Below are 18,210 nucleotides of genomic sequence, written 5' to 3' on the forward strand. Positions count from 1 at the left end.
CACACACACACACACACACACACACACACACACACACTGCTGTGTGATCAGGTTAATCAGGCCTCAGACTGAAGTGAGTTAAAGGTTGTACTTTGTCCTACGTTTCCCAGAATTCCTTTCAGTAACATCAGGAGAGCTGGAAGCAATTTGTTGTTGGGAAATAAACAATGGAATAAACTAAAGACTTCAGGCTGCCTCAGATGAACAGGAATATAGCACATGTGGTCTGGACTCTGTTGGTCAGGTCTCAGCTGCGAGTCCAGAAGGAGGCGGTGAAACACCTGAAGCTGTTTGTACCTGAGAAAAGCAGCAGAAGAAGAAGAACTTCTGACCTGTAGCAGTAACAACAGTAACAGTCCATGAACTCAGATGAGATATTTGTCTAATCTCTAATGTCTGAGGAGCAGCTGATTTATTCTCATACTCAAAGGTCAAAGGTCACAGTGACATCACAAAACACAGTTTGGCCATGACTCATAAATTCATCGACTAATTATGACAAAAATTAACTCAAATGTTTATGAGGATAAAATTAAGTGATGACATTTTATATCCATAAGGTCAAAGGTCAATTCACTGTGACATCATAATGATCTGCAGAAACACTTTTGGTCTTTATTCAATGCTGTCACTCAGGAAGGAGACTGTGACCATATTTGGTCGACACTATAGACTGTAAATAAAGATGGACGTTGCCTCTGTGACGTCACCCACAGGTTTCTGAAGCTCAGAGTGAGCTGCTTCATTGTCGCCATCTTGGCAGTACCTGACTCCGACCCTAACTCCCAGCTAATCCAAATAAGGTCAAAGAGGAGGGGCGTGTATGGAGCTGAGACTTAGGTGTCAAACATATGCTCACCCACCTGTCACTCACAGAGGCCACGCCCATTTTCCTCCATAACTGTAGTCCTTAATAAAATGTGAACAGGTGAGTTTTATAAACAGGTGAGTTCTATAAACAGGTGAGTTTTATAAACAGGTGAGTTTTATAAACAGGTGAGTTTTATAAACAGGTGAGTTTTATAAACAGGTGTCATGAAGGAGGAAATTATCTCTAGAGACCAAAACAGTTTCTGTACCAGGCTGTAAACATGTTTATTTCTGCTGTAAAGTTGGACATTTTAACATGGGAGTCTATGGGGACTGACTCACTGATGGAGCCAGACATCACACACACACACGCACAAACACACACACACACACACACACACGCACACCTTCACACACATGCACACACAAACGCACCTTCACACACACACGCACACCTTCACACACATGCACACACAAACGCACCTTCACACACACACGCACACCTTCACACACATGCACACGCAAATGCACCTTCACACACACGCACACACACGCACCTTCACACACACCCTCAAACACACACCGTCACTCACACACCTTCACACACACACACCATCACACGCACACCATCACACGCACACCTTCACACACACACCTTCACACACACTTTCACACACCTTCACACACACACACCTTCACACACCTTCACACACACACACCATCACACACACACCATCACACACACACACCATCACACACACACCTTCACACACACACACACCATCACACACCTTCACACACACACACCATCACACACCTTTACACACACACACACACACCTTCACACACCTTTACACACACACACCATCACACACACACACACCTTCACACACCTTTACACACACACACCATCACACACACACCCCTTCACACAGACACACACAGACAGACAGACAGACACACACACACACACACACACACACACACACACACACACACACACACACACACACACACACACACACAGAAATAAAGATAAATAATAAAGTTTCATTCTTCTCTTGTTGACTGAGTTTTATATTTGAAGAGTTAATTATATTCAAAGTTAATAAATCTGTAAAACAATTACTGATGAATGTCTGTTTTTTTATTAAAGTGATCAATTAATGTTAAAGCTAAAAATAAATAAATTAATATGAAATGAAATATGAGCTAAAGACGAGTTACTAAATTAAATCAAAGTTTTAGTTAATTATTTTAATTAGAATTTCCAAAGTGCACAGAAAATAGAAACATAAAAATGAGATATTTATTAAGTGACTGTTAGAAACAGTAATTATCCTCGTTCATGTTGTTACAACACGTGTTGTGAAAAGGCAGATGTTGATGTTTACAGATGTGAAGTAAACAGCTGGAGCTGTGGCGTCTTCACTCTCAACGTTTGTATGAAAACATCAGTTTCACACATGAAACCAGTGGATCAAACACTGGAAGATCTCACACATGTTGACGCTCCACATCCGACCATGTAACAAACAAAACGTCCTCAGAGCTTTTTATTTTAATGATGAAGATCAAGGATCCTTCAGCATCAGGGCCACATGTGAAAAATGTCTGTTTTTAGAATTAAAGTAAACGATGTGGTCTGGCAGCGACGACATGAGGGTTCCTGTCCTAGACAAGAAAAAAAATATTTTTAAAGATCATTTTGTTTTTAAACATTTAAAAACATTATTTACATTTTTAATATAATTAAATCTTTTTTTCTTTTTTTAAAATTATATTACTTCCTGATCCATTAAAACCTTCTGTAACTTAGTCACAAAGAAAAATAATGAATCTGATCAGTCAAAATAGATCAAAGGGAAACAGTTCAGGACAGTGAAGCAAATTAAATTATGAACTTCCAACAAGAAGAAAAAGAAATAAAACACAAAAACATAAATAAATAAATAACTCAAACAGAAAATATCAAACACAGAAACTAAACCAAATAATAATAATTACAAAAAGTGTCGGCCCACTTCCAATACCTTCACGGTCCACCAGAGGGCCCCGGCCCACAGGTTGGGAACCACTGCATTAAAACACAGAAGCAGCTGATTCTTAACAATCAGTTTCACACCTGGAGCCGGTCTCATGTAGACCTGAGCAGAACCAGGATCCTCATCAGGTGTCGGGTCTCAGGTCCAGTTCACACCTGGTATGAACTCGAGTCTCAGATACTGTGGTGTCAGAGGTCATCAGAGGTCAAAGGTCAATTTGTTCAGGAAACACCTCACTGTCACAAACAGGGTCGTGGTGTCAGAGGTCACTACAGCTGAACCTGACCTCAGGGTTCTGCAGACCCCTCTGGCTGAAGGATTCACACCTGTGTCACTCAGAAATGTGCTCTGGCCACGCCCACCTGTGATGTCAGCAGGTCCTGGAGCACACCTGTTCATGACTGCAGCCAGGTGAGGTGGTTTTTAAACCTGGTTCTGTGGGGGATCCGTTCTCAGACTTTGGGCCTGGTTCCTCTTCTGAACTTGTTTACTGATGTCGTCACCTGAGCTTGTGTCGTCAGGGGCAACCCTGATGCTCGGGTCATGAGGGGGGACCGGGGGACCAGAGTTAACCAGGTCCTCTGCTGCTGCGGTGGCGTCGCCCTTGTCAGCCTCGGGATCAGTGGGGGCGGGGGGGGCGACATGTTGTCGACTGCCGCCACCCTGACGGTGTTCTTGCCGTACAGCCGCCTCTCGTACTGCAGCAGCTGCTCCCAGAAGCCGGCGTTCAGCCTGACGTAGGGCCGGCTGTCCTGCACCCAGCGGTGCGCCTGGCGGAGCGTCACCCCCCGGAAGCGCATCAGATAGGCCATCACCAGCGCCGGGGAGCGGCTCATGCCGGCAGCGCAGTGCACCAGTGTGCCGCCCGCTCGGTTGCCGTGGATACGCTCGGCCACCCGGTCGAAGTGGTCTCCGAGGCGCGCGCTGGGCAGGTCGCAGACGGGAACCCGCACACATTCCACCCCTGGGTAGGCGGGGCAGGCGTGGCTGAGCGTGGCGTTGACGATCAGGGTGATGCCTTTCTGAGACACCAGCGCCGCGTTGAGGGGGGCGTCGGCCCCGCTGATGAACAGGGTGGGGGTGATCTGAGAGACCGACATGAGGCGACCTGTCGGGACACACGAGCTGCTGTTAGGACTGGATCATCGTCAATCAGCCATCAAATGATTGATTTCTGCTGTGGAGTCAGAGACCCAGATCTGGACTTATTTACATCCAGAGGTTTGATTTATTCTTCTAGAAAAATGTCGTCACATTGAAGAGTTCAGTCTTCAGCAGACGAACTTTCTGCTGACCAATTGATTGATCGTTCGGAATTGTTGCAAACACTAAAAGAAATCAGTCACATGGTTCATCTCTGTATCTAGGACCATTAGCCTAGCTTAGCACAAAGACTGGGAACAGAGGGGAAACTGTTAGCCTAGCTTAGCATAAAGCCCGGAGGCAGAGGAGAAACTGTTGGCATAGTTCGAGACAAAGACTGCATCGGGAAGAAACTGTTAGCCTAGCTTAGCATAAAGCCTGGAAATGGATGGAAAACCGTTAGCATAGCTTGGCATAAAAACTGGAAACAGAGGGAAAAATGTTAGCCTAGCTTAGCATACAGAGTGGATCATGACAAAACTGTTAGCATCTTTTCTGATGAAAAGTGAGAATCAGTTTTTCTCTGTTCCTCTGGAGACCAGAGCCAAAAACCTGAGGAGTGTGTCAGACTAACATGAAGACATGCTCCTTATCAAACACTGTGTGTGTGTGTGTGTGTGTGTGTGTGTGTGTGTGTGTGTGTGTGTGTGTGTGTGTGTGTGTGTGTGTTACCTGCTGCCTGGTTGGTTCCTTACTTCGGATTTGGTTGTTTCTTTGTCTGATCAATGCTGTGAATGAATCACACTCTCTCACTCTCTCTCTCTCTCTCTCTCTCTCTCTCTCTCTCTCTCACACACACACACACACAGATACCTTAGATGGTTGTGTTTGTCAGTCATCCAGCCAATCATCTGAAGGGTTAATTTTAGTCCGACAGCTGAAGTCATGTGACTTTTTACCAAAATAAGAGACTGAAAACACAGATCAGTCACATCGGTCAATATCTGATCAACTGGTAATCAATTCTGGTAATCATTTCTGATTACCATTTGTTTTGCCTGCATTTATTTCTCCTTTATTATTCTTATTCTTATTATCATCATTTCCTGTTTTATTCATTTTTATCTTTCATGGGAGGTGGGTTTGATACAGAAGAGGATTAGGGCCACGAGTCAAAAGTCAAATCTAAAAACAGTTCTCATGTGGCCCTAATCCTCTTCCGTAGTTTGACCTCCGTTTTCTGTGAATCTGTATTTTACTGTGAAGGTGTTTGATGTAGTTTTTAATCTGTCCTGTAGAGGGCGGGAAGGCCCCGCACTGCCGGCGGAAGTATACAGGACGAACAATCAGCGAAGAAGAAGTCGTGCTAACAATTAGCCAGTTAGCTTGCTCGGTCATGGCGGACCTGAACCGACAGCTCCAGGAGTATTTGGCTCATTCCAAAGGCGGCGGCGCTAAGACCATCTCCCAGTCCAGCTCCAGCACCACGGTGGACCTGGATGAGCCGGAGCCGGTACCCGGGAGCTGGTTCGGGCGGTGGTCCAGCCCGCGGTCAGGCCAGAGCTCCAGCGGAAACAGCGGCTTTTCTTGGCCGTGGTCGGCCGAGCCGGACCCCTGCCTGCCGGGCATGAGCCGCCGGCAGCGGCTGGTTGCCTTCGGGGTGTGCGTGTCGTTTTCCGCGCTGTGTTTCGGACTGTCCGCGCTGTACGCGCCGCTGTTGCTGCTCTACGCCCGCAAGTTCGCTCTACTCTGGTCGCTCGGTTCGCTGTTCGCCATCGCGGCAGCGGCGGTGCTGCGCGGCCCCAGCAGACTCGTCGCCGGCCTGCCGACCTCCCCCGGGGCCGCCGTGTACTTGTGCGCCCTCGGAGGGACTCTGTACGCTGCGCTGAGCCTCCACAGCACCGTACTGACGGCGCTGGGAGCCGCCCTACAGGTCACCGTCATCGTCGGGTACGTGGTGTCGCTGCTGCCCGGGGGCAGCGCCGGGATCCGCTTCATGGGAGGGATGGCGGCCTCTGCCATCAAAAGGACTGTTACCGGGAAAACCATGCCGATCTGACCGGAGACTAAGCGCCAGACCCGGGGCGAGGTCACACAACCAACAGGCTCAAAGCTCTGATTCCTGTAACCAGGTCCGGCGGCCAGATTATAAAGGACCAACTGTAACTGACTGTCAGTACATTCCCCTGCAGACCGACATGTCGAGGAAATGTACAGGTGATTGATTATTGGTTCCTGTCAGCTGACATGAAAAACAGACTAAACCCTGAACTTTGACCTGCAGGACAGACGGACTGATGCTCTGACCAAATCAAGTTCACGGGTTTCAGCTGTCACCTGATCATCTGTTGGTCTGTCATGTCAGGTGCAAACAGCTGATGAGGGAAAATGAACCAATGAGAAGGAGACGCCTTATTGTCCAGATGTTTCCTCGTGTTAATGTAATTATATTGTAATTATAAAATTCATTAAAAGACTAACTCCTTCTGTTTACTGATGTGACTGTTGAAGTGAATCCAGATCTGATGTAGAGACAAACCACCCCCCCCAAAGACCTGACCCCTTAGACTTAACTGATGTGGCCTGGTCAGTGATGGAGTGAGAGACTACAAGGTAAATTAAATGGTGTAAAAAAACAATTTAAAACATGTTTAATACAATTGTGGGTCTGGGACTTTTGATTTGACACTTTCCTCCTTCACTTCCTGTTTGTAAACAAAATAATGTTGGTGCAGATAACACCACACACTGAGCTCTGTGTCTATACTGTCAGTCTTTTCTCTTGTAATGCTAATGTTAGCGTTAGCTCCTTTCATGCTTGTTTGTTTACCATTCTTATTTCCTGTTTTTACACTTCTGGGGCGACCCTTGGTAACCCCATGTTTAATGTCAGAAATAATCTGCAGAATAAATGTCTGGTAGAGACTCATGTCCTCAATGGTTTGAACCAGCATCACCACAAACAGCTGACATGACGCATGACTTCATGTCAGTGAGTAAAGCTGTTCAACAGAACACAAATCATTAATAATGAAGGAGTTCATTAGTTTAACGAACTTCATCCACTCAGTAAAAATAACTGATCTGTTAATAAAGACATACTGTTAATTGTTACTGATGACACCTGCAGTAACTTCACTGTTCTAACTGGGTCACTGTAACCCTCCTGATCTAAAACACTGTACAGTGACTTTATGCTAAGCTAAAATCATCCTGGCCGGTCTGAGTGGTCCACATGTGGCGCCGTGGTAACGATTTGAAGTGTGAATCTTTATTGTCCACCTCAGTGGAGTCGGTGAAGACACAAAAACATAGAAATCTTTTACAAAAACAAGCTGAGGACAAAAGTGGACTGTGAAATAAAAGAGACGTGATGCTTCTCTACAGTATTTTACATTAAAATAATCCTGTGCTTCAGAGAGGTGGAGACACCAGATACCTGTCCCCTCAGGTGAGTCACTGTGGACCAATCACAAACCACCGTTCTTCACAGCAGCAGCAAAGATCTCAATGTGTCACATGACCAAAAGTCTGTCTGAGGGTCCGTCAGGATCTGCTTTCAGGATCTGCGCTTGGTCTCATGTCTGAGGAGGACCAGCAGGAGCCGACCGGAGGAGGAGCTTCACAGGAGGCGTCTTCCTCAGGACTACCGGCCCCGGCCACCCCCCCTCGGTGCTCCTCTGGGAGCTGGTCCTCCTCTCCTGGGGCCCAGTCCTGGCCCGGGTCCTCCTCCAGGACCCCAGACGCCTCGTCCGCCTCGAACAGAAGGACCATAACCCCCGTCCTCCCTCTGGGGCGGACGACCTGCAGGACGAGACGGAGCGGAGCTGAGTTCATGTTTAATATATGAAAATCACATGGCCACGTTCACAAACATCAACGTGAGATGTTTATAAATAAAGAGAAAAATATACATTATTGAATCTATATATATGTCCACATTGAATATATATCTATATATATATATATATATATATAGATAGATAGATATATATATGAGCTGTGTCCACGGCCCCTGACCCCTAACGACGGTCGTCCACATGAGACCACAACAATGGTCAGGTGAAACCAGTACTTTCACAGGTACTTTGGTGGACCCACCCACAAGAGGTTAAATACCTGGGTCCTTCTCCATTTTCTTGGTCAGACTAGTGCGGACTAGAGAGACCAATACATGATGAACTGATGAAGCCGCTTGGATAAGAGGCGAAACGTCTTCCACAGACAAATACAAGTCCAGTTGCCTTCGATTTAATTTGAGAGAGAGATTACTATGACCTGGACGAATGAGAACATTCACAGACATGAGCTGTGTCCGTTTCCTTTAGACTTGGGACATTTTCATTTTTACTAAATAATTCTTTGACGTCTTTGAGAGCGACGTTGGTTTGTTGATATACTTACAAAAAGTAAATCTAGAGAAGAGGATCAGCAACATGTGAACATTTAAAAAAAACCTCTCAGACATCTGAGGGCTCGTCCTCTGAGGAGCAGGAGGACAGTGGACGAGGCTTTGTCTGTATCTGTCCCGTTAGTTTTACCTCCGTCAGCTCCGGGGGACTCCCGCTCTCGGGGGTCTCCGGTTCCTGGTCCGTCCTGCCACGGACGCTTCCTGGGGGGCAGAGACGCCATGTCCATCCCCTGCAGGGAGGACGAGCGCTCGCGACCGGCTGGAGATGTCCCATCATGCATCTGCTGACCATCCCGATAGCCGTCGTGACCTACAGACAGGAAGACGAGGAAAGATCCGCCACAATAAGAGTCTGAGGATGAGGAAGAGTTCATTTCACTCACAAAGTGCTTCAGATGATATGAAGAGTGTGAGAGCAGAAGGTGACAGGGCTGATGGGAAATGTAGTCTGGCTATGGGCTCATTGACAGAAACATCCAGCTGCGAAAGTAACTCCCACATTCCTGGTAAGCTAACAGTAGCATTAGCAGTCTAGAGTACAGCATCAAACTTCTTCCTTCACTCACTAACATCTGTCTCCAGATGTGTAACAAACATCAGTGTTAGCTCTACTGAAGTTAGCATGCTAATAGCTAGCTCTCTGTCCCTGTGGCCTGCAGCTGCTCAGAGGACGTGTTACAACCTCTGGGATAATAAACATAAAGATGACTGAAGCTCTGATCAGGTGACCTCCACCTCCTCCCAGCAGGAGGCGCTGCTCAACTGTTACTGATCAAAACTGACAGTCAACACTTTCCGCCTCACCTCCTCCTCTGGGGGGACCTCCTCCTCGGGGCGGCCTCCCTCTGCCTCCGTTGTCCCAGCCTCGGCCCAAGTCCTCAGGGCCGTCGAAGCCCTCCTCCTGGCCTCCGTACTCGTCGGCGTACCCTCGAGCTCCGGGCCGGCCGGGGCCTCCTCCTCTGAACCTGAAACAGAGTCCAGAATCCAGTTCAGCCCAGACCTCAGAGTCCACAGACCTCAGAGTGAAGAGAGACCCTCTGACCTGTCGTCCCTCCGTCCTCTAAACTCTCCTCCGCTGAACCTCTCGTCAGGGCCCCAGTTCCCTCCGCTCCCTCCTCCTCCTCGGTGGCCCCCCCCCCTGTGGCCTCCTCCCCCCTGGTATCCTGGTCCAGGTCCTGGTCTCCAGCCCTCCTCTCCTCTGCCGTGAAAGTCCTGGCCTCCATCAAAGTCCTGCGGTCCACGTCGACCCTGCTGGTTGTCCCCCCAGTAAGGCCCCGAGCCCTGGTCTGGTCCCCCGGGGCCTCCAGGACCCTGGCGGTCTGGGGGGCCCATGTGGTGGTTTGGCGGTGGCCCCCGAGGGTCTCCTAGATGAGAAGAGTAGAGTAGACAGTCAGGACTGAGGACCAAACCCCGGATCAGTCAGACCAGTATCGTGTCTTACCTTTGCTGTTGGGCCCCTGCGGCCCCATCCCATGCATCATGGGCCCCGAGTTCTGGCCCTGTGGAGACAGAATCAGGACTCATCAACCAGCACCTTACACCTGATCGTGGACCAGTCAGAGCGCAGATCACGGTACAGAGGAATCACAGGAACTCACCTGGTGCTGCATGTATGGGGGCCCCTGCATGTTACCATGGGGTCCTTGCATGTTTCCTGGGGGGCCCTGCATGTTTCCATGTGGTCCTTGCATGTTTCCTGGGGGCCCCTGCATATTTCCTGGAGGTCCATGCATCCCTCCTGGGGGCCCCTGCATGTTGCCCATCCCATAGTTGTTTGGCATGTTGCTGTGTGTCCTGGGTGGGGGCCCCATCATCCCACCCTGCATAGGACCCTGGGGGCCCATCATGTTCCCTTGAGGTGGCATCATGCCCCCCTGAGGTGGGGGCCCCTGAGGATCCCTTGGACCCATTCCTCGAGGAGGAGGGCCCATCATCCCACCAGGGGGTCCCTGCATCCCTCTGGGTCCAGGACCCATACCGTGAGGCCCTTGGGGGCCCATGTTTCTGGGGGGGCCAGGATGTCTCTGCATACCTTGGGGTCCTTGCATGTCTGGTCCCATCATGCCCTGAGGGGGCCCCTGGTGAGGCTGAGGTCCTGAGGGTGGCCCCATCTGTCCAGGGGGCATAAAGGGTGGCTGCATGCCTCCAGGGCCCATGGGGGGCCCCATGTTGTTGGGCATCTGCTGAGGAGGCATGTTCGGGGGAAAGCCCTGCTGACCCGGAGGCATCGGACCTCCAGGCCCTCCAGGGCCAGGGAAGGGGGGCAGAGGGCCCTGCCCCTGTGGGGGCCCCATGTTCCCATCTGTGCTCATCTGGTTCATCCGGTCGATCTTCATCTGCTGCAGGAGACAGAGACCAGACTCTACTGAGACTGACACTCTACTGACACTCTACTGACACTCTACTGAGACTCTACTGAGACTGACACTCTACTGACACTCTACTGAGACTCTACTGAGACTGACACTCTACTGACACTCTACTGAGACTGACACTCTACTGAGACTCTACTGAGACTGACACTCTACTGACACTCTACTGAGACTGAACTTCTACTGACACTCTACTTGTTTTTAGACCTGACACCTACTGAACACTCGTAGCTGAGACTCGTACTGACACTGACCTCTACTGAGACTTCTACGTGAGCGTGGGAGGGTCTGAGACTTGACACTCTACTGGAGACTCTACTGAGACCTGACACGCTCCCCTACTGAGACTTGACACTACTACTGAGACTGACACTCTTACTGAACTCTAGACACTCTAACTGAGAACTGCTACTGAGACTGACCACTCTCTCGAAGCTGCCTACTATCGAGACTACCTTACTGAGACTGACAACGTCTCTTATGCACATGACATCTATCTTGAGCACCTCGACACTCCTACTGACACTCTAGCTGACACTCTACTGAGACTGACACTCTACTGACACTCTACTGACACTCTACTGACACTGACTACTGACCGGAGACTACTTACTGAGACCTGACCTACCTACTGAGACTGACACTCTCACCTGAACATCTACTGAGACTCTGACTGAGACTCTACCTGAGACTCTACTTGAGACTGGAACTCTACTCACCTGTACTGAGACTGACTACATGACACTCTACTGGACTCTACGACACTCTACCTTGGGAGGCGACACTCCTACACTGACAGCTTCTACCTGAGACTCTTACTCCGACACTCTACTGAACTACTCTTACTGACTTCTTACTGCACCACTGACGACTCTAGACATGACACTGACATACCTACTGAGACTGACTGCACGACTGCACTTACTGACTTGTACTGACATCTACTGAGACTCTACTGAGACTGACCACTCTACATGAGACTCTACTGGAGACTGACACTCTACTGAGACTGACACTCTACTGAGACTGACACTCAACTGAGACTCTACTAGACTGACAGCTCTACTGAGACTCTACTGAGCACTGACCACCTCTACTGACACTCTACTGAGACTGACACTCTACTGACACTCTACCTTGAGACACTCTATGACTCGAGACTGACACTCTACTGAGACCTCTATGACTACTGAGGTACTGACACCTCTACTGAGACTGACACTCTACTGAGACTCACTGAAGACTGGACACTCTACTGAGACTCTACTGAGACTGACACTCTACTGAGACTGACACTCTACTGACCACTCTACTGACGACTGGACTGACACTCTACTCGACACTCTCTCGACACTTACTGAGACACTTCTACTGACAACTCTACTGAGACTCTACTGGACTGACTCTTCTACTGAACACTCTACTGGAGACTGATACTCTCCTGACACTCTACTGAGACTGATACTCAACTACTGTGACACTCCTACTGAACTGACGATGGACAACTGCTATTGACACTGTACTGACACTCTACTGAACTCTACTGAGACTCTACTGACACTCTACTGAGACTGATACTCTACTGACACTCTACTGAGACTGACACTCTATTGACACTGTACTGACCTGACACTCTACTGGAGCCTCTACTGAGACTGACAATGTACTGACACTCTTACTGACACTCTACTGAGACTTCTACTGAGACTGACACTCTACTGAGACTCTACTGAGACTGACACTGCTACTGAGACTCGTACCACCTCTACTGAGACTGACACTCTACTGAGACTCTACTGAGACTTGAACACTCTACTGAGACTCTACTGAGAACTGACACTCTACTGAACACTCTAACTGACACTCTACTGAGACTGGACACTCTACTGACCACTCCCTGACTGACACTCTACTGAGACTGACACTGATACTGAGACCTGACACTGTCTGACATCCTACTGAGACTGACACTCTAACTGAGACTCTACTGGGAGACTGACACTCTACTGAGACTCTTACTGAGACTGACACTCTACTGACAAATCTACTGACACTCTACTGAGACTGAATACTCTACTGACACTCTACTGACACTGTACTGACACTCTACTGACACTCTACTGAGACTCTACTGAACATCTACTGACACCTCTACTGAGACTGATACTCTACTGACACTCTACTGAGACTGACAACTCTATTGACACTGTACTGACACTCTACTGAGACTGACACTCTACTGAGACTCTACTGAGACTGACACTCTACTGAGACTGAACACTCTACTGAGACTCTCTTGAGACTGACACTCTACTGACACTCTACTGACGACTCTACTGAGACCTGACACCTTACTGAGACTCTACTGAGACTGACACTCTACTGAGAATCTACTGAGACTGACACTCTACTGAGACTGACACTGTTACTGACACTCTACTGAGACTGCCACTTCTACTGAGACTCTACTGAGACTGACACTCTACTGACACTCTACTGAGACTCTACTGAGACTGACACTGTACTGAGACTCTACTGAGACTCTACTGAGACTGATACTCTACTGACAACTCTCTATCTGACTACTGTAGCTGACACTCTACTGACACCTCTACTGAACTCTACTGACACTCTACTGAGACTGATACTCTACTGACACTCTACTGAGACTGACACTCTATTGACACTGTACTGTACACTCTACTGAGACTGACACTCTTACTGAGACTCTACTGAGACTGACAGCTCTACTGACTGAATCACTACTGAAGACTCTACTGAGACTGACACTCTACTGACACTTCTACTGAGACTCTTACTGAGACTGACACTCTACTGAGACTCTACTGAGCACTGACTACTCTACTGAGACTCTACTGAGACTGACACTCCTACTGAGACTGACACTGTACTGACACTCTACTGGAGACTGACACTCTACTGAGAACTCTACTGAGACTGACACTCTACTGACACTCTACTGAGACTCTACTGAGACTGACACTCTACTGACAATCTACTGAGAACTTTACTGAGACTGATACTCTACTGACACTCCACTGACACTGTTACTGACACTCTACTGACACTCTACTGAGACTCTACTGAGACTCTACTGACACTCTACTGAGACTGATACTCTACTGACACTCTACTTGAGACTGACACTCTATTGACACTGTACTGACACTCTACTGAGACTGACACTCTACTGAGACTCTACTGAGACTGACACTCTACACGAGACTGACACTCTACTGAGACTCTACTGAGACTGACACTCTACTGACACTCTACTGAGACTGACACTCTACTGAGACTCTACTGAGACTGACACTCTACTGAGAACTCTACTGAGACTGACACTCTACTGAGACTGACACTCTACTGACACTCTACTGACACTCTACTGAGAAACTGATTACTCTACCTGACACTCTACTGAGACTGACCTCTATTGACACTGTACTGACACTCACTGAGAACTGACACTCTACTGAGACTCCTCACTGAGACCTCAGCTCTACTGAGACTGACACTCTACTGAGACTGTCTCACTGAGACTGACACTTCTACTGAGACTCTACTGAGACTGACCTCTACTGACACTCTACTGAGACTGACACTCTACTGAAGACTCTACTGGAGACTGTACACTCTACTGAGACTGACACTCTACTGAGCCTCTACTGACACTCTACTGAGACTCTACTGAGACTGACACTCTTACTGAGACTGACACTCTACTGAGACTCTACTGAGACTCTATCTGAGACAACCATCCTCCAGTCAGAGGAGCCTCTCACCTCCAGCAGCATGGGGTTGGTGTACTGCAGAGCTGCCATCTCCTGCTCAATCTCTGCCTGAGTCTTCTTTTTCACGTCCGCTTTCTGCTCCACCTTCCGGTCTTTGGCGAGGTCTCCTGAGGGAGGCATCATGGGGACCTTGTTCTCCGCCCATGCCTGCACACAGGTGGAGGAGATCACAGTCAACAACACACGACTACAGCCTGACCAGGTTGTTGTTCAACAGACTGCAGTCATGTTGAAAACAGCCGTGAGCTTCGTGGGATCATCAGTGTGTCCAGGTGTTGATCAGGTGTTGATCAGGTGATGATCAGGTGATGATCAGGTGATGATCAGGTGATCTGCTGCAGGTGTTTACCTGTTGGAACTGCGCTGGAATCGGTTTGGCGTACGGTACTTTCTTCTGAGGGACCTTCTTGGCGTCTTTCCCCATGACCTCGTCCATGCCCCAGTCCAGACCGGGGATGGACATTTCCACCTCAGGAGCCGCCTCTTTATCTGGAGACCACAGTTACACACCTGAGTTACACCTGACACTCTGTGAGACCTTCAAAGACCTAAAACTCTGACAGACACTTTCCGCTTCCATTGAGTCTGTCCCAGAAACACTGTTATAAATATTATACTGATCTATACTGATAATATAATATTATACTGACGGTATAATATTATATTATCAGTGTAATAACTGAACATGAGCAGGAATAAACTGTAACATCAGGTCAAATATAAAACCTGGAGAATAAAATCATAATATTATAAAACTCTAAAGTAAATAGACATTAAATTTTAGTGTTGTGATACTGAGACGATTTGACTTTATTCTCATTAAATTTCAGCTTTTTCCTCAAAATATTATTGTTATTATTAATTATTATTATTAGTAGTAGTAGTAGTACTCCTACTTCTACTTCTACTACTACAAATAATAATAGTATTAGTATTATTATAAATATTATTTCTTTATTGTTGAATGATTTTTTCCAGTGGCTTTAAACTCAGTTGTAATTTTAACATTAAAACTAAAGACAAACATTCTCACTTCCAGGACTCAGAGTTCACAGTCTGTCAGAAACATTTCGTTCTCTCTGTTGTTTTCATGTGAGTCTGGAAACCTGGGATCTGTCCCAGGATGTTCCAGGACTCTCCAGGACCAGACTTACTGCTCTGCTCCTGCTCCATGGCGGCCTTCAGCTGCTCGGGGATCCCCATGCCGGGGATGGAGGCCACGCTGTTCGGCTCCAGGTCATCTGAAACACAAACGCACAACCATCAGCTGAGAGTCAATGAAGTCACAAACGTCTGTGTTCTGATGTTTGTCCTCTATCGCTCACCATACTCCACGCCGTCCTCCGACATCCCCGGCAGCAGGTTCAGGTTGTAGCGGTCTCTCATCTTGTCGCCGGGTCGGTTCCTCGTCCAGAACTTACTGCAAATAAAAAGCAGAGGAGGTAAAGGAACCGCGGCAGGTCCCGCCTCCAGGATGTTTCCCATGTGACGCTCGTACCTGGTGTGGTCATTGGAGCCCGAGCACAGGATGTGACCCAGCGGGTGCCAGGCCAGACTCCAGATCATCCCCTCATGGGCCATCTCCATCCCTCCAACCTCCTTCTCCACCCTGACAAAACAAGAACCAGTTAATCCAGACAAACCAGTACACATCACAACACACCAGCAGAGACCAGCAGAGACCAGCAGGGACCCACAGGGACCAGCAGGGACCAGCAGAGACCAGCAGGGACCAGCAGGGACCCACAGAGACCAGCAGAGACCAGCAGGGACCCACAGGGACCAGCAGGGACCAGCAGAGACCAGCAGGGACCAGCAGGGACCCACAGAGACCAGCAGAGACCAGCAGGGACCCACAGGGACCAGCAGGGACCAGCAGAGACCAGCAGGGACCAGCAGGGACCCACAGAGACCAGCAGAGACCAGCAGGGACCCACAGGGACCAGCAGGGACCCACAGGGACCCACAGAGACCCACTGAGACCCACTGAGACCCACAGAGACCCACAGAGACCAGCAGAGACCAGCAGGGACCAGCAGAGACCAGCAGGGACCAGCAGAGACCAGCAGGGACCAGCAGAGACCAGCAGGGACCAGCAGAGACCAGCAGGGACCAGCAGAGACCAGCAGGGACCAGCAGAGACCAGCAGGGACCAGCAGAGACCAGCAGGGACCAGCAGAGACCAGCAGGGACCAGCAGAGACCAGCAGGGACCAGCAGAGACCAGCAGGGACCAGCAGAGACCAGCAGGGACCAGCAGAGACCAGCAGGGACCAGCAGAGACCAGCAGGGACCAGCAGAGACCAGCAGGGACCAGCAGAGACCAGCAGGGACCAGCAGAGACCAGCAGGGACCAGCAGAGACCAGCAGGGACCAGCAGAGACCAGCAGGGACCAGCAGAGACCAGCAGGGACCAGCAGAGACCAGCAGGGACCAGCAGAGACCAGCAGGGACCAGCAGAGACCAGCAGGGACCAGCAGAGACCAGCAGGGACCAGCAGAGACCAGCAGGGACCAGCAGGGACCCACAGAGACCAGCAGAGACCCACAGAGACCAACAGAGATCAGCAGAGACCCACTGAGACCAGCAAAGACCCACTGAGACCAGCAGAGACCCACTGAGACCAGCAGAGACCCACAAAGACCAACAGAGACCAGCAGAGGCCCACTGAGACCAGCAGAGACCAGCAGAGACCCACTGAGACCCACAGAGACCCACTGAGACCAGCAGAGACCCACTGAGACCAGCAGAGACCCACTGAGACCAGCAGAGACCAGCTGAGACCCACTGAGACCAGCTGAGACCAACAGAGACCCACTGAGACCAACAGAGACCAGCAGAGACCAGCAGAGACCCACAGAGACCAGCAGAGACCCACAGAGACCAGCAGAGACCAGCAGAGACCAGCAGAGACCCACAGAGACCAGCAGAGACCCACAGAGACCAGCAGAGACCAACAGAGACCAGCAGAGACCAGCAGAGACCCACAGAGACCAGCAGAGACCCACAGAGACCAACAGAGACCAGCAGAGACCAGCAGAGACCCACAGAGACCAGCAGAGACCCACAGAGACCAGCAGAGACCAGCAGAGACCAGCAGAGACCCACAGAGACCAGCAGAGACCCACAGAGACCAGCAGAGACCAGGTTTACATCCAGAGACCTGGTCTGAGGTGGAAAAGTGTTTTTCTCTCCTGGAGGTTCAGACTGAGTGAAATGATCTTTAGTCTCAGAGTGAGGAGAGGAGCTTCACTGCTTCCTCTCTCATCTCCTTTAGGAAACACTGGAGCTTCCTTTACCAAAGGAAAGGAGACATGCCGTCCCACAATTCCTTGCTGCAGCAACATTTAAAACCACAGCAGAGCCACATAAATGTAGAAACATCAGAGCAGCTGTTTCTGTCTGATGGACTGAAGCTCAGATCCATAAATACAGATTCATCCTCTTTCATCAGTCAGGAGTCGTCATGAAGAACGAGCTGATGAATCATGATCATCATCATCACAACTAAATCCTATAGTCTATACATTCATGTTGTTGCACTGAATCCTCCCATTGTGGAAAGACATAAACATGAATTTTCTCTATGAACAGGAAACTATAAACTTCTGTCTGAATATCATTTATTCTGATCTCTTGCTCAGTTCATGTTTTCTTATTTCAACATTTCATCCT

General features: G+C 49.1%; 3 protein-coding genes across 6 annotated transcripts in view; 1 reads left to right on the plus strand and 2 right to left on the minus strand.

The window, feature by feature from the left end:
• Positions 1 to 2,098: 2,098 nt before the first annotated feature.
• On the minus strand, positions 2,099 to 4,754 carry LOC111237315 (dual specificity protein phosphatase 18-like). Of its 4 annotated transcripts, none has more exons than XR_002665760.1 (3): positions 4,671 to 4,754; positions 2,844 to 3,963; positions 2,099 to 2,479 (listed from the first exon to the last, which is right to left on the minus strand). XR_002665760.1 is itself a non-coding variant. In XM_022766360.1 (2 exons), exon 2 carries the CDS (start codon positions 3,953 to 3,955, stop codon positions 3,308 to 3,310), a length of 648 nt encoding a protein of 215 aa, XP_022622081.1. In that variant the 5' UTR covers positions 3,956 to 3,963; positions 4,671 to 4,754; the 3' UTR covers positions 2,667 to 3,307. The 4 variants fall into 4 exon arrangements, 1 of the variants encoding a protein (XP_022622081.1); XR_002665759.1 differs by having other exon boundaries at positions 2,099 to 2,484; XR_002665761.1 differs by lacking the exon at positions 4,671 to 4,754 and having other exon boundaries at positions 2,099 to 2,484; positions 2,844 to 4,034.
• A 443-nt stretch (positions 4,755 to 5,197) lies between these two features.
• Positions 5,198 to 6,431, plus strand: sft2d3 (SFT2 domain containing 3). The gene has a single exon (XM_022766359.1). It carries the CDS (start codon positions 5,335 to 5,337, stop codon positions 5,995 to 5,997), a length of 663 nt encoding a protein of 220 aa, XP_022622080.1. The 5' UTR covers positions 5,198 to 5,334; the 3' UTR covers positions 5,998 to 6,431.
• A 1,068-nt stretch (positions 6,432 to 7,499) lies between these two features.
• The window catches only part of wdr33 (WD repeat domain 33), a 29,286-nt gene continuing 18,575 nt past the window's right edge, over positions 7,500 to 18,210 (minus strand). Inside the window, exons 11-21 of the mRNA XM_022766358.1 lie at positions 16,035 to 16,145; positions 15,862 to 15,956; positions 15,691 to 15,777; positions 14,886 to 15,025; positions 14,528 to 14,683; positions 9,948 to 10,688; positions 9,791 to 9,848; positions 9,392 to 9,713; positions 9,154 to 9,314; positions 8,480 to 8,659; positions 7,500 to 7,742 (exon numbers count right to left, since the gene is read on the minus strand). Coding sequence (XP_022622079.1) covers positions 7,585 to 7,742; positions 8,480 to 8,659; positions 9,154 to 9,314; positions 9,392 to 9,713; positions 9,791 to 9,848; positions 9,948 to 10,688; positions 14,528 to 14,683; positions 14,886 to 15,025; positions 15,691 to 15,777; positions 15,862 to 15,956; positions 16,035 to 16,145 — 2,209 coding nt within the window. The 3' untranslated portion in view covers positions 7,500 to 7,584. The remainder of the gene's footprint in view (positions 7,743 to 8,479; positions 8,660 to 9,153; positions 9,315 to 9,391; positions 9,714 to 9,790; positions 9,849 to 9,947; positions 10,689 to 14,527; positions 14,684 to 14,885; positions 15,026 to 15,690; positions 15,778 to 15,861; positions 15,957 to 16,034; positions 16,146 to 18,210) is intronic.

This window comes from Seriola dumerili, unplaced genomic scaffold (assembly GCF_002260705.1).
Source record: "Seriola dumerili isolate Sdu_G_001 unplaced genomic scaffold, Sdu_1.0 BDQW01000850.1, whole genome shotgun sequence".
In the NCBI taxonomy this organism is placed as follows: domain Eukaryota; kingdom Metazoa; phylum Chordata; class Actinopteri; order Carangiformes; family Carangidae; genus Seriola; species Seriola dumerili.